This window comes from Phyllobates terribilis, unplaced genomic scaffold, assembly GCF_046119375.1.
Source record: "Phyllobates terribilis strain yellow unplaced genomic scaffold, ASM4611937v1 Scaffold_4__5_contigs__length_816908805, whole genome shotgun sequence".
In the NCBI taxonomy this organism is placed as follows: domain Eukaryota; kingdom Metazoa; phylum Chordata; class Amphibia; order Anura; family Dendrobatidae; genus Phyllobates; species Phyllobates terribilis.
In genome coordinates, this window is record NW_027362764.1 from 32404977 (window position 1) to 32421895 (window position 16919).

Here is a 16919-nt window from a genome sequence, read left to right on the forward strand (position 1 = left end):
GCATCAGATCTGTCTGTAAACATGCTGCAGATCTGGGTTTGTTATGTGCAGCCAGCAGGGTCAAGTAGCCTTGTCAGATGTAGTAGAGCTGAGGTTGTCAGATGTAATAGAGCTGGGTATGTCAGATGTCAGATGCTTTCTCTATACATGTAGCAGAGCTGTATTTTGGGAAAGCATCTGTTTTTTTTGTAAAGATGCTGCAGAGCTGAGTTTGTTATTTGCAGCCTTGTCGGATGTAGCAGAGCCGAGGTTGTCAGATGTAGCAGAGCTGGGGTTGTCAGATGTAATAATAGGTGGGTATGTCAGAATGATGCTTTCTCTGTAAATGTAGCAGAGCTGTACTTGGGGAAAGCATCAGATCTGTTTGTAAAGATGCTGCAGAGCAGGGTTGGTTGTTTGCAGCCTTGTCGGATGTAGCAGAGCCGAGGTTGTCAGATGTAATAGAGCTGGGTATGTCAGATGTCAGATGCTTTCTCTATACATGTAGCAGAGCTGTACTTTGGGAAAGCATCTGTTTTTTTTTGTAAAGATGCTGCAGAGCTGAGTTTGTTATTTGCTGCCTTGTCAGATGTAGCAGAGCTGAGGTTGTCAGATGTAGCAGAGCTGAGGTTGTCACATGTAATAATGGGTGGGTATGTCAGAATGATGCTTTCTCTGTAAATGTAGCAGAGCTGTACTTGGGGAAAGTGTCAGATCTGTTTGTAAAGATGCTGCAGAGCTGAGTTTGTTATTTGCAGCCTTGTCAGATGTAGCAGAGCTGATGTTGTTAGATGTAATAGAGCTGGGTATGTCAGATGTCAGATGCTTTCTCTATACATGTAGCAGAGCTGTACTTTGGGAAAGCATCTGTTTTTTTTTGTAAAGATGCTGCAGAGGTGAGTTTGTTATTTGCTGCCTTGTCAGATGTAGCAGAGCTGAGGTTGTCAGATGTAATAATGGGTGGGTATGTCAGAATGATGCTTTCTCTGTAAATGTAGCAGAGCTGGGTTTCTTGCTTGCAGCCTTGTCGGATGTAGCAGAGCTGAGGTTGTCAGATGTAATAGAGCTGGGTATGTCAGATGTCAGATGCTTTCTCTATACATGTAGCAGAGCTGTACTTGGGGAAAGCTTCAGATCTGTAAAGATGCTGCAGAGCTGGGTTTCTTGCTTGCAGCCTTGTGGAATGTAGCAGAGCTGAGGTTGTCAGAGCTGGGATGTAGCACTGGTGACACCTCCACCTCTGCTCCATCCCTGTCCCGCTGCAGACGCTCCCCCGCCGCAGACGGTGCGCCCTTTGCTCCTCTCCCCAGTGCTCGCACCGCCTTATGAAGCCGGCAGGGGCTGCCCTTCCCTTGCAGGCAGCTGATTGGCTGCTCCCGGCTCGGGGACGGTTTCTTGGCCCGGGGTGACTTTCTTAATGACCGTGCAGAGTGATGGGCAGCAGAGGAGCTGCTCTGCTCAGTGTGTGATCGGCGGCGGCGGCGGGTCGTTCGGTGGAGGCGGCTCCGTGCCGGGAGGTCTGTCCATGGCTCTCTGAGGATTGCACCTGCTCTGGACATTGGGGACATATCGCATCCGATCGGCAGACGTTTGGAGAGGTGACCCCCTGCCTGCCTGACGATGGGCTCCATCCTGCTGCTCTGCCTGCTCCTCAGCCTCGTCTCCCCTGTAAGTAGCAGCCGCTGCAGAACTTCTTCATTTATGTCCTTAAAGTTCCTATTGTCGTCCGTGCTGCCGGGACAGGCGGGTATGTAGCAGAGCTGAGTTTGTCTCCATTTCGGAGTGAGTCTGGTGTGTGAGATGTAGCAGTGCTGAGGTGTTCAGTGTTTGCAGGGGCGCCTGTCATGTTGTAGCAGAGCTGTGTGTGTAAAGATGCAGCAGTGCCCAGTCCGTCAGTATGTAGGGAGCAGCTTTTCGGGATGAGTTTGTCATTTGTAGAGGGGCTGCAGTGTTTTATCAACATGTGTAGAGATGAGTTTGTCCATATGTAGCAGAGCTGGGTGTGTTCAGACTAAACTGGGTTGAGTTTGTCAGGATGTAGCAGAGCTAAGTTAGTTATGTGCTTTCTTAGACGTGGCACAGCAGAGCCTGAGTTATTCAGAGACAAATGTAGCAGAGCTGAGTGTGTTAAGATGTAGCGGATCTGGTAGTTAATATGAAGTTGGGATGAGTTTGTGAAGATGCAGCAGAGCTGAGGAGGTTTACTCCACTTTATCAGACGCAGAATAGCAGAGCTGTGAGATGATACAGGACACAGTCGGCTCTGCTACATATCCCATATTCCCTGCTGCAGAGGATGAGATCCACCAGAAAGCCGCACACGAGGGCTGGAGGCTGCTGTGTGTCCTGCAGCTGAGGAACTACAAAGCTCAGCCAGGGGATGTGGTCAGCTACAGGTGGGCATCACCTCTTCCCTGCATTTGGTTGTCATTGCAGCCTGCAGCCTCTGGAGCTGGGGGATTTCCTGCCTCCTGTGTAATATCCAGCTGTATCCTTATTCTTGGTGCCCACTCATGTATTATGTGCTGGCATTCAGCGTGGCACCTTCCCTGGCATTACCCTGCCCCTTCTAGAGCTGGTGGATTTCATGCCCCCTCTGGTGCTTACATTGTATAGATGTAGTTTCGCCTTTTTCTTGGTGCTGTCCACTATCTGTGTTGGCATTGTATCCTGGCGTTTTCCCTGGTTTTGTTCTGCACTGGGGGTTTTCATGCCCCCTCTGTGCAGTTGGTTTATTATATGGAGTTTTACCCCTTATTCTTGGTGCTGCCCACTATCTGTGTTGGCATTACAGCCTGGCATCTTCCCTGGCACCACCCTGCTCCTACAGTTGGGGGATTGTCATGCCCCCTCTGGTGCTTACATTGTATAGATTTAGTTTTACCCCTTTCTCTTGGTGCTGCCCACTATCTGTGTTGGCATTACAGCATGGCATCTTTCCTGGCACTACTCTGCTCCTTCTAGAGTTAGTGCATTTTCATGCCCCCTTCTCTGCATTCTGGGTGCTTGTGCATAGTTGCCTTATTATATTTCATGTTAATATGCGTTGGCACCGCAGCCTGGCACCTTCTCTGGGTGCTCGTGCATAGTTGCCTTATTATATTTCATGTTAATATGCGTTGGCACCGCAGCCTGGCACCTTCTCTGGGTGCTCGTGCATAGTTGCCTTATTATATTTCATGTTAATATGCGTTGGCACTGCAGCCTGGCACCTTCTCTGGTTCTACCCTGCACTTTCCTGGGTTGCTGAATTCCACGTTTTCTTCACTGCCCTCTGGCTTCATATTAGAGTTGGTTTTATACATTTTTCTTGGTGCCCAGTCATGTTCCTGTGGGATGGCAGCGCAGCCGGGCACATTCCCTGCTTGTATCTGGATCTGGTCTCGTTGGCATCTGGCTGCTTTGTGCTTTGTCTGCATATGATTCATTTTCATCATGTCTTCTTGGTGCCCACTCATGCCGCCTGGCACCTTCTCTGCTTCTGGTGGGCTTCTTTGCCTTCTTCGCTGCCCTCTGGGTGCCTTGTGAATATTATTCACTTCTTCCCCCCCACTTCGGTAGATGTAGGTTGGCATTGCAGTCTGTAATGTAATAAATTGCAGGGTGGCACCTTCCAATGATTTACCCATTTTCTCAGCAGAATTGTTACTAATGACTATTTGATACATTCTATCATTGTTCAGTGAATATGTTTATCCTGTTCCTTCTGATTCATGAATCTATGTCCTGAACATCAGTGCAGAATGAAACACAAGCAGCACAGAGGATTTCAGTTTTGGCACTGGAGTCAGTTAGGGGGCAACCCCTAGAAATGGCTGGATGGAACATGACAGGTTCTGGTATGATATGATTATTTGGGTGGTCCGGACTCTGTATACAGTCTGTTTGCAGTTGGAGAAACGCGTTGGCGGTTTATCTGCGGTGCCAGCTGCCCAGGGACTGGTGGGAGCCCTGGTGGAGCCCCTATTATCAGCAGTGTCTGCTGCTCTCCCTAGATAAGGAGGTTCCTGCAGGATGATGGCATCAGTTCTGGGAAGAAGCCGCGGCACAAATACTCTATAATGACAGCACAGGGGTTCATGCTTCACTTAAAGGGCTTGTCCACTTTGGATCAATACTTGTGGTGGTTGGAAGGGTCCAGGGAAGTCATTGGATATCCATTGTTTGCAGAGTTGCATATTTCTGAATCCTCCCAATTAGAACACGTGTTTTATTTGCCCAGGAGGCCCTAAGAGGTCATAGCAAATAGTTAAAGTTTTGGCAGACAAACCCTTTTAAATAAGTTTCATCAGGCCGGGCTGCAATACCACATTCAACCTATGGACATGTGTGGTGCTGTTGGTGGCAGATAGAAGCCATGACTTCATAATCATGGACATAAAAAACCCAAAAACGCATTATTGCAATAGGAAATATCTAGGTAGAGCCCTGCTAGGACCTCCATCCGGAAATACATCACCATAGAATACGTGTTATGTGGCTAGAGCCCTGCTTGGACCTTCTACCCCAATGATCTCCATAGAACTACACTTCACAGCGATACTTGCTATGGGGCTAGAGCCCTGCTTGGACCTTCCACCCCAATGATCACAATAGAACTACCGTTCTCAGCAATACTTATTATGGGTCTAGAGCCCTGCTAGGACTTTCCACCCCAATGATCACAATAGAACTACACTTTTCAGCAATACACGCTACGGGACTAGAGCCCTGCTTGGACCTTCCACCTCACTGATCACAATATAACTACACTTCTCAGCAATACTTGCTATGGAGCTAGAGCCCTGTTAGGACCTTCCACCCCAATGATCACTATAGACCTACACTTCTCAGCAATACTTGTTATGGGTTCGGAGCCCTGCTTGGACCTTCCACCCCAATGATCACTATAGACCTACACTTCTCAGCAATACTTGTTATGGGTTCGGAGCCCTGCTTGGACCTTCCACCCCAATGATCACTATAGACCTACACTTCTCAGCAATACTTGTTATGGGTTCGGAGCCCTGCTTGGACCTTCCACCCCAATGATCACTATAGACCTACACTTCTCACCAATACTTGTTATGGGTCCGGAGCCCTGCTTGGACCTTCCACCCCATTGATCACTATAGAACTACACTTCTCACCAATACTGGGGGTGGCAGCCGGGTTGACATTTATGCACAGTGTTGGCTCTGCTTGTATTTTTCTCCCTGGGCATAGAGGGGCTCAGGGCAGAAGAACCCAGGAACGTGCTGATGTCCTCATAGGGCCTCGTAGAATGAGCAGGAGACCAGGAGAGCAGCAGTGACTCTTAAGTTAGATACAGACTGGTCTTGTTTTGAATGATCCTTGATGCAAAAAAACAGGAGCGGACATAACATTGGTGCAATCTGTGTGCACAGGGGCCCAAGAGGTCAGGGGGGCCCTCTACCTGCAAAGCAATTGTGCATTATAATGCGTTATTGGACTGCACAGGGGCCACATACTGTTTTTGCACAGGGACCTCTTCTGCCTGTGTCTGTCCCTGCACACAAAGTAGTAGCTGCCGCCTTTTTCCTACCTGTTATATAGTCGAGGGATTTTATTACGGGGAGGAGATAAAACTTCAAGACAAATGTTAGAAGTTACTTAACATTGAGCGTATTGTCAAGGTCGCTCTTATAAACCCTGGTGCCAAGACTTTTATAGGCTCTTATGGCTGGAGCTGAAGATTTATAAGTCCATGGTAGTCATCCGTAAACTGCGACTCCCCGGCTGCTGTGCAACTACAAGTCCCAGAATGCCAGAGCAGGTTGTCCTTTCCCTATGGTCCTCATGGGCTTACTGGAGGGTCCTCTGGTGGGATGGTATGTTCTGATGACACCGGTGTGATTATGACATGATATTTTATTTTCGATACAGGGGATAATATTATTTCCAGAGGTTTTATTCATTATTGCATTTGTGCTTATTTCTTGTCGAGTTTTTGGTGTTTTTGATTTGCGTCTTATTATATTTTTACAATTTTTTTTTATATATTCATCAGGTTTTTTTTTTTTACTATTTTCGTTATTGTGCTCGAAGTTTGGGGTTTCCACAAATTTTCGTCTTATTCATCAATTTTTAAAAAGTTGCAAAACGTTTCTGAAAAAATGTCCCCAAGTCCTCTCTGGTGTGATTTTATGTCTACCTGAATTATTTTTTTTTTTGCATAAGCTTTGAGACATTTTAGTGGAACATTTTATGCTAAAAAAAAGCAACAAAAAGAAGTGAAAGAAAAAAAAAAAGATTTTTGATCTTCCACAAAGTTCACGAATCACTTGCGCCATTTTTGCAGAATTTGGCACAAAACGTTAACAAATTCCACGAGACGTAAAAAAAAGTGAAATAAAACAACAAAAAAAGAGTAGTCAGGCCCTAAGTCCTATCAGCTGTAAGTAGCCTGCTTGTTGATGGTTTCCAGTTACACCCACTGCGAATGATAAGCAATGGTGCCAATATTTTTTGGCTACTAGAAAGCTGGTAGAAAATGGCTTTAAGGGTAACTCTACCTGCACATCCACAGGGATGTTTTGTGCTGTTTTCAGACTCTGGGTTCCCGTTCTTTATATTTTGTGGGGCAGTTTATATTCAGACGTGCCAGTAGCTTGTTTGGGTGGATCTCTTCTTTATGTGGATGTCTCAGACAAGGAAAGGTTAATGTCAAACAGGAGAGGTGTCCGCTAAACCCAGGTGACCCGAGTTACTGCTGACACTCACATTAGGCAAGCGCAGGGTGGAGCGCTGCTCCGGAGTTTATAAGCTGTAAATTGCAATATTTGATGGTTATTACGTCATCGGGAGAAATGTACAGCTCGTACTATGGGACTCTGGAGAGGTCTATGTGCTTCTCTACAGAGCGTTTCCTCCTAGAATTAGTTTATCATGATCCTTCAGGGCTCGTGGAGGTGGAAGTTTTAGAATTTTTTTTTCTCTGTCTGTTTTTTTTCTTTCTTTGCCCTAAAGTCACATATTGGATAAGGAGTCAACTCTAGGTGTGAACTAACCACTTCCGATTCCCAATATGATGGCAAAGGCTCTGTTCACATGTCCAGTAATCATCCATCAGAACGGATCCAGCAGCAAAAAAAGTTCTGCAGATACAACTTTTTTTTTGTCCGTTTTGAAAAAGCTGATTTCAGCTGGATCCGTCATTTCTAACATTGAAGTCTATGGATCCCTGAATTAACCGTCCGTTTTCTTCCATTTGAAACTGATCCAGTAATCAAAAAACAGATCCTTGTCTAGTGAAAGAAAAACAGATGGCGAATTAATGGATCCGTTGTCCATAGACTTCAATGTTATCAAAAACGGATCCAGCTGAAATCAGCTTTTTTAAAAACGGACAAAAAAGTTATGTCTGCAGAACTTTTTTTTCCCCAACAGATTGCTGCTGAATCCGTATTAACGGATGATTTCTGGACATATGAACAGAGCCTAAAAATGCTGTCGGGCCCCCAGTGGTTCTGGGAAGGACGCTCCGCACCACAATGGAGGATAAACACTCTGTATATCGCGTCAGAGCAGCATGAGGGCCAAACTGGTTGATCCCCTTTGGAACCCATTAAGGACCCCAATGCCAAAATGTGCAGCGAGAGTCCTCCCAGTGCACTTGGTGGTACCAGGTTCCTATACCCACCAACACTTGATGGAAGAGCAGATGACTTAATTTTTCTAACCCCCCCTTTGATTAGGGACAGAAAGGGGGGTCTGAATAGTAGAAAAGTACAATCCAACCATTAACTAAAAGGCAATGAATGTGTCGAGTTTTACAACTTCCTAACCCCGTACAGTTTGTGCTTCCATTTCCTGACGCTAAGGCCATGTTCCCACATGTTGTGGGGTTTTTTATGTCAGAAATCTGCAGCAAAAATGCTCTCTGGCAGGAAATCAGCTGCATCAAAAATGCAGGTTTTGCTGTTATTTTTATGCATTTTTGATGCGTTTTTTTTCACTGTCCTTCTGTCTCTATTTATGAATGTACAAAAAGTTCTGTAAAAAAAAAAAAAGACGCCCATTCTATTTTGCTATCAAAAACGTTGAAAAAATTTTGGTGCGTTTTTTCAGCACCCATTACTTCCTATGGGTGAAAAAAAGTGACGTGCTCTATTTTCCAAAAACCCAACCAAGGCACAAAATACGCAGCAAAAAAAAAAAACCCCAGTGAATTCTGGTTTCCTATAGACTTTGCTGGTACTGCAAAAATCAGCTTTGCATAAAAATCTGCAGCAAAATACGCTGAAAAACCCAACGTGTGTGAACATAGCCTAAGACTCCGCTGGCTGTAAGTCAGTAGCCATCTCTTGTGACAATGTATCACTGTAGACAATCAATGTCTCTTCCGGACTCGTAGACCCTCCCTGTGCCGATACACTGTAACGCTCCCCCTTCCTACACACGGACTGGGGTTTACATTTGGGCAATAAACACATTCTGTGACCCTCCGTCTGTTACAGTGTATCAGTGGCGTCTAAATATTTACAATTGTTGAATGTTATGTTTTATGTTTTTCTTTCCACTGGTAAATGAAACAGTAATGTTACCATTCGGTGTTCTGGCAGAATCACGGACATTTATAACATTCCTCTGTGGATTCTGGTTATAATGGCCGAGAAAAATGGTTAGAAAATGGCCCGAGATTTGTAAATCCCGGGGGCCCGGATCGCTCTCATTCCTCCCCTACATTCTGGGATTAGATAAGGGGCATCATATATATATTTTTTCCTCTAATGTAACATTCATCTCCACAATTATGTCCCTTATTAATACCCTGACTTTAGTCCCTTTTGGATTCTTTCTTAATTTTTCATATAGACCCTTGACCCCCTCGTTCCCCTGAAGGGTCTATAATATGTCCAAGCAGACGACCCCTGCCTGTCATATCCCAGACTTCTGATGTCTCCCGTCAGCTAAGTCCCCACCTGCAATAATAAGAAGGTCCTCACAAGCGTGGAGATGTTCCCGTTCAGCCCCATAGTGGGAGACCTGGGATTTACATCACGTACACGACTTTATCTGTTCCCAGCATATTATACACAGCGGGTGGACGGCTGATAATACTGACCGTTCTATAATATCTGCAATGTGTGATCTCAGGATCCATATCTGACTGTTCAGTTAATTACCCACAGGCAGTTCTCAAATCGGCCTCTGGATGGAGATAGAGTGCACAAAGAAAAAGCAACCTGAGAGCGTTTCCCTTTAAACACAACCTGTGCTGTAATGGCTGCAACAATAGAAGGAAGAGAACAACAGTCATTACTCGGATACATTTTATTCCATTGCACTTACTGCATACAGATCAGTCAGTGCAGAAGTAGTGTCTCCATAGTGCTACAAGTGCAGAATACTGAGAGTGTTTACACCACATCTGTGCACAGTGAGTTATGTATAACTATATATCAATATAATCACTATAATACTGCCCCCTATGTACAGGAATATAACTACTATAATACTGCCCCTATGTACAAGAATATAAATACTATAATACTGCTCCTATGTACAAGAATATAACTACTATAATACTGCGCCTATGTACAAGAATATAACTACTATAATACTGCCCCTATGTACAAGAATATACCTACTATAATACTGCTCCTATGTACAAGAATATAACTACTATAATACTGCCCCCTATGTACAAGAATATAACTACTATAATACTGCCCCTATGTACAAGAATATACCTACTATAATACTGCTCCCTATGTACAAGAATATACCTACTATAATACTGCCCCTATGTACAAGAATATAACTACTATAATACTGCTCCCTATGTACAAGAATATAACTACTATAATACTGCTCCCTATGTACAAGAATATAACTACTATAATACTGCCCCTATGTACAAGAATATAACTACTATAATACTGCTCCTATGTACAAGAATATAACTACTATAATACTGCTCCTATGTACAAGAATATAACTACTATAATACTGCTCCCTATGTACAAGAATATAACTACTATAATACTGCTCCTATGTGCAAGAATATAACTACTATAATACTGCTCCTATGTACAAGAATATAACTACTATAATACTGCTCCCTATGTACAAGAATATAACTACTATAATACTGCTCCTATGTGCAAGAATATAACTACTATAATACTGCCCCTATGTACAAGAATATAACTACTATAATACTGCTCCTATGTACAAGAATATAACTACTATAATACTGCTCCTATGTACAAGAATATAACTACTATAATACTGTCCCTATGTACAAGAATATATCTACTATAATACTGCTCCTATGTACAAGAATATAACTACTATAATACTGCCCCTATGTACAAGAATATAACTACTATAATACTGCTCCTATGTACAAGAATATAACTACTATAATACTGCTCCTGTGTACAAGAATATAACTACTATAATACTGCTCCTATGTACAAGAATATAACTACTATAATACTGCTCCCTATGTACAAGAATATAACTACTATAATACTGTCCCTATGTACAAGAATATATCTACTATAATACTGCTCCTGTGTACAAGAATATAACTACTATAATACTGCTCCTATGTACAAGAATATAACTACTATAATACTGCTCCCTATGTACAAGAATATAACTACTATAATACTGCTCCTATGTGCAAGAATATAACTACTATAATACTGCCCCTATGTACAAGAATATAACTACTATAATACTGCTCCTATGTACAAGAATATAACTACTATAATACTGCTCCTATGTACAAGAATATAACTACTATAATACTGCTCCCTATGTACAAGAATATAACTACTATAATACTGCTCCTATGTACAAGAATATAACTACTATAATACTGCTCCTATGTACAAGAATATAACTACTATAATACTGCTCCTATGTACAAGAATATAACTACTATAATACTGCTCCCTATGTACAAGAATATAACTACTATAATACTGCTCCCTATGTACAAGAATATATCTACTATAATACTGCTCCTATGTACAAGAATATAACTACTATAATACTGCCCCTATGTACAAGAATATAACTACTATAATACTGCTCCTATGTACAAGAATATAACTACTATAATACTGCTCCTGTGTACAAGAATATAACTACTATAATACTGCTCCTATGTACAAGAATATAACTACTATAATACTGCTCCCTATGTACAAGAATATAACTACTATAATACTGCTCCCTATGTACAAGAATATAACTACTATAATACTGTCCCTATGTACAAGAATATATCTACTATAATACTGCCCTATGTACAAGAATATAACTACTATAATACTGCCCCTATGTACAAGAATATAACTACTATAATACTGCCCCTATGTACAAGAATATAACTACTATAATACTGCTCCCTATGTACAGGAATATAACTACTATAATACTGTCCCTATGTACAAGAATATAACTACTATAATACTGACCTCTATGTACTAGAATATAACTACTATAATACTGTCCCTATGTACAAGAATATATCTACTATAATACTGCCCTATGTACAAGAATATAACTACTATAATACTGCCCCTATGTACAAGAATATAACTACTATAATACTGCTCCTATGTACAAGATTATAACTACTATAATACTGCTCCCTATGTACAGGAATATAACTACTATAATACTGCTCCCTATGTACAAGAATATAACTACTATAATACTGACCTCTATGTACAAGAATATAACTACTATAATACTGTTCCTATGTACAAGAATATAACTATAATACTGACCTCTATGTACTAGAATATAACTACTATAATACTGTCCCTATGTACAAGAATATAACTACTATAATACTGCCCCTATGTACAGGAATATAACTACTATAATACTGCCCCTATGTACAGGAATATAACTACTATAATACTGTTCCTATGTACAAGAATATAACTACTATAATACTGACCTCTATGTACTAGAATATAACTACTATAATACTGTCCCTATGTACAAGAATATATCTACTATAATACTGCCCTATGTACAAGAATATAACTACTATAATACTGCCCCTATGTACAAGAATATAACTACTATAATACTGCTCCTATGTACAAGAATATAACTACTATAATATTGCTCCTATGTACAGGAATATAACTACTATAATACTGTTCCTATGTACAAGAATATAACTACTATAATACTGACCTCTATGTACTAGAATATAACTACTATAATACTGTCCCTATGTACAAGAATATATCTACTATAATACTGCCCTATGTACAAGAATATAACTACTATAATACTGCCCCTATGTACAAGAATATAACTACTATAATACTGCTCCCTATGTACAGGAATATAACTACTATAATACTGTCCCTATGTACAAGAATATAACTACTATAATACTGACCTCTATGTACTAGAATATAACTACTATATTACTGCCCCTATGTACAGGAATATAACTACTATAATACTGTTCCTATGTACAAGAATATAACTACTATAATACTGACCTCTATGTACTAGAATATAACTACTATAATACTGTCCCTATGTACAAGAATATATGTACTATAATACTGCCCTATGTACAAGAATATAACTACTATAATACTGCCCCTATGTACAAGAATATATCTACTATAATACTGCCTCCTATGTACAGGAATATAACTACTATAATACTGCTCCCTATGTACAAGAATATAACTACTATAATATTGCTCCTATGTACAAGAATATAACGGGTTTGGTGGTATATGATGCACTGCAGTAAATATTAATATTACGATATGTTATCTCTGGGTTTCGGTATTATTTACCTTTCTCTTCCCACAATCCTTCGCTCCCCTTTCATCTCTCTCCCTTTTGGTTGTATAAACAGCTTATTTTTAGCCGGATTCCTTTACATTCTGGTGATTGTTGTACACGTGGCGCTTTTTCCGTCCGGTTCCTGTCGCTCTTCTGTGCGGCGCTTCCATTACCTGTAGTCGACCTCGCAGAATATTTGCTGAAGTCTCAGCTCCCGGTGATGCGTGTGACAGTCCTCACATTAACGAGCACTTATCCCCCAGTATAAAGCCGTCTCGGCAGTGAATATTCGTCCTCCTGCTTTCTCCTGTTACAATGTAAGAATCCTAATAAATATTTTATTTACAGCTGTTTCTGGTAGTTTGGTTATAGCGAGGCAGTAATGCCGCCATATGGTTACTTCCTCTGTACATTACATTTACGTTTCGGGAAGGCGGGAAATCTGGGTGACATGTTTTTCAATTGATCTTTTTCCAATTTTCCAGGTTATTTTTTCTAGGTTATTTTTTCTAGGTTATTTTTTCCAGGTTATTCTTTGGATTTTAAGTGCCGCCTGATGTTCTGTATCAGTCGCCTCCATAATGAGCGCTCATGGCGAGATCCTAATTACGTTGCGTGCTTTGCGCACAGCACCATCATCTCCAGTTCTCAGAAATAAAAATATTTTAGCTCTTCCTAAAATAAAATAAAAAATTAGATTTAATATGCGGCGCCCCCCGCAGCTCATGACCTATATTCAGCTCATAGTACATCAATGGATAGAGCGGCGCATATACGAAATGGCAATAAAAAGTAAAATTCTGAAATCCACCTGCCTGAGCTACTGCATTGAATCTCCCTCATGCTTTACACTGCAGCTATGCTCCCCAAAACGAGTGCATGTGAAGAGCGTTTCCAGCAGAGCAAGCATCGAGTACAGGCCTCCTTTGACCCTTGCATCTAGTGGGAGTCTATATGGAAAGTTGCTGAATGTGTCTTTATTCTGTATAGTGCGTCCCCACAATCGCACACGATAAGAGAAGGACATAAGTGTTTGACTCCCAGGAAAATACATATAAAAATGTTTAGCTCCTGTACTCACCACTAGGGGGAGCTCAGGAACATGCTGAAGACAGATTCATATAAATATCAGCCAAAATAGAGATAAAGAGAGAAGCCGGGACCAGCAGAGATGGGAAAGCGTGAAGAGATGTTCCTTACAGTGGATGACACTCGTCTTAATAAAACAGCCCCAATATAAAAGTGTATGCAGGTGCCACTCACAACATTGTATATACATGCTGCGCCCGTATTGTATATACATGCTGCGCCCGTATTGTACATACACGCTGCGCCCATACTGTATATACATGCCGCACCCATACTGTATATACACGCTGCCCCTATACTGTATATACACGCTGCCCCTATACTGTATATACACGCTGCCCCCATATTGTATAAACACGCTGCCCCCATATTGTATATACATGCTGTGCCCATACTGTATATACACGCTGCCCCTATACTGTATAAACACGCTGCGCCCATACTGTATATACACGCTGCCCCCATATTGTATATACACCCTGCGCCCATACTGTATATACATGCCGCACCCATACTGTATATACACGCTGCGCCCATACTGTATATACACGCTGCCCCCATATTGTATATACACGCTGCGCCCATACTGTATATACATGCCGCACCCATACTGTATAAACACGCTGCCCCCATACTGTATATACACGCTGCCCCCATATTGTATATACACCCTGCGCCCATACTGTATATACATGCTGCGCCCGTATTGTATATACATGCTGCACCCATACTGTATATACACGCTGCCCCCATATTGTATATACACGCTGCGCCCATACTGTATATACATGCCGCACCCATACTGTATAAACACGCTGCCCCCATACTGTATATACACGCTGCCCCCATATTGTATATACACCCTGCGCCCATACTGTATATACATGCCGCACCCATACTGTATATACACGCTGCCCCCATATTGTATATACACGCTGCGCCCATACTGTATATACATGCCGCACCCATACTGTATAAACACGCTGCCCCCATACTGTATATACACGCTGCCCCCATATTGTATATACACCCTGCGCCCATACTGTATATACATGCCGCACCCATACTGTATATACACGCTGCCCCTATACTGTATATACACGCTGCCCCCATATTGTATAAACACGCTGCCCCCATATTGTATATACATGCTGTGCCCATACTGTATATACACGCTGCCCCTATACTGTATAAACACGCTGCCCCCATATTGTATATACATGCTGCGCCCGTATTGTATATACATGCTGCGCCCATACTGTATATACACGCCGCACCCATACTGTATATACACGCTGCCCCCATATTGTATATACACGCTGCGCCCATACTGTATATACATGCCGCACCCATACTGTATAAACACGCTGCCCCCATACTGTATAAACACGCTGCCCCCATACTGTATATACACGCTGCCCCATATTGTATATACACCCTGCGCCCATACTGTATATACACGCCGCACCCACACTGTATCTACACGCCGCGCCCATACTGTATATACACGCTGCGCCCAAATTGTATATACACGCCGCCCCCATACTGTATATACACGCCGCCCCCATACTGTATATACACGCCGCCCCCATACTGTATATACACGCCGCGCCCATACTGTATATACACGCCGCGCCCATACTGTATATACACGCCGCGCCCATACTGTATATACACGCCGCGCCCATACTGTATATACACGCGGCGCCCATACTGTATATACACGCCGCGCCCATACTGTATATACACGCCGCGCCCATACTGTATATACACGCCGCGCCCATACTGTATATACACGCTGCCCCTATACTGTATATACACGCTGCCCCTATACTGTATATACACGCTGCGCCCATACTGTATATACACGCTGCCCCTATACTGTATATACACGCTGCCCCTATACTGTATATACACGCTGCGCCCATACTGTATATACACGCTGCCCCTATACTGTATATACACGCTGCCCCTATACTGTAAATACACGCTGCCCCTATACTGTATATACACGCTGCGCCCAAATTGTATATACACGCTGCGCCCATACTGTATATACACGCCGCGCCCAAATTGTATATACACGCTGCCCCTATACTGTATATACACGCTGCGCCCAAATTGTATATACACGCTGCACCCACACTGTATCTACACGCCGCGCCCATACTGTATATATACGCTGCGCCCAAATTGTATATACACGCCGCGCCCATACTGTATATACACGCCGCGCCCATACTGTATATATACGCTGCGCCCAAATTGTATATACACGCCGCGCCCATACTGTATATACACGCTGCGCCCAAATTGTATATACACGCTGCGCCCATACTGTATATACACGCCGCACCCACACTGTATCTACACGCCGCGCCCATACTGTATATATACGCTGCGCCCAAATTGTATATACACGCCGCGCCCATACTGTATATACACGCCGCGCCCATACTGTATATATACGCTGCGCCCAAATTGTATATACACGCCGCACCCATACTGTATATACACGCTGCCCCTATACTGTAGATACACGCCGCGCCCATACTGTATATACACGCTGCGCCCATACTGTATATACACGCTGCCCCCATATTGTATATACACCCTGCGCCCATACTGTATATACACCCTGTGCCCACACTGTATATACACGCTGCACCCATATTGTATATACACCCTGCGCCCACACTGTATATACACGCTGCGCCCACACTGTATATACACGCTGCGCCCATACTGTATATACACCCTGCGCCCATACTGTATATACATGCCGCACCCATACTGTATATACACGCTGTGCCCACACTGTATATACACGCTGCCCCCATATTGTATATACACCCTGCGCCCACACTGTATATACACGCTGCCCCCATATTGTATATACACCCTGCGCCCACACTGTATATACACCCTGCGCCCACACTGTATATACACGCTGCGCCCACACTGTATATACACGCTGCGCCCATACTGTATATACACCCTGCGCCCATACTGTATATACACGCTGCACCCATACTGTATATACATGCCGCACCCATACTGTA

General features: G+C 42.7%; 1 protein-coding gene across 4 annotated transcripts in view; it reads left to right on the plus strand.

Annotated features, from left to right (window-relative positions):
- Positions 1-1271: 1271 nt before the first annotated feature.
- LOC141264849 (vasoactive intestinal polypeptide receptor-like) overlaps positions 1272-16919 on the plus strand; it is a 273152-nt gene continuing 257504 nt past the window's right edge. The window contains exon 1 of one of the 4 annotated variants that reach the window (XM_073677220.1): positions 1272-1647. In XM_073677220.1, coding sequence (XP_073533321.1) covers positions 1600-1647 — 48 coding nt within the window. In that variant the 5' untranslated portion in view covers positions 1272-1599. Of the gene's footprint in view, positions 1648-5674; positions 5811-16919 lie in introns of those variants that run through there. The other 3 variants (XM_073677218.1, XM_073677217.1, XM_073677219.1) reach the window with 3 other exon arrangements.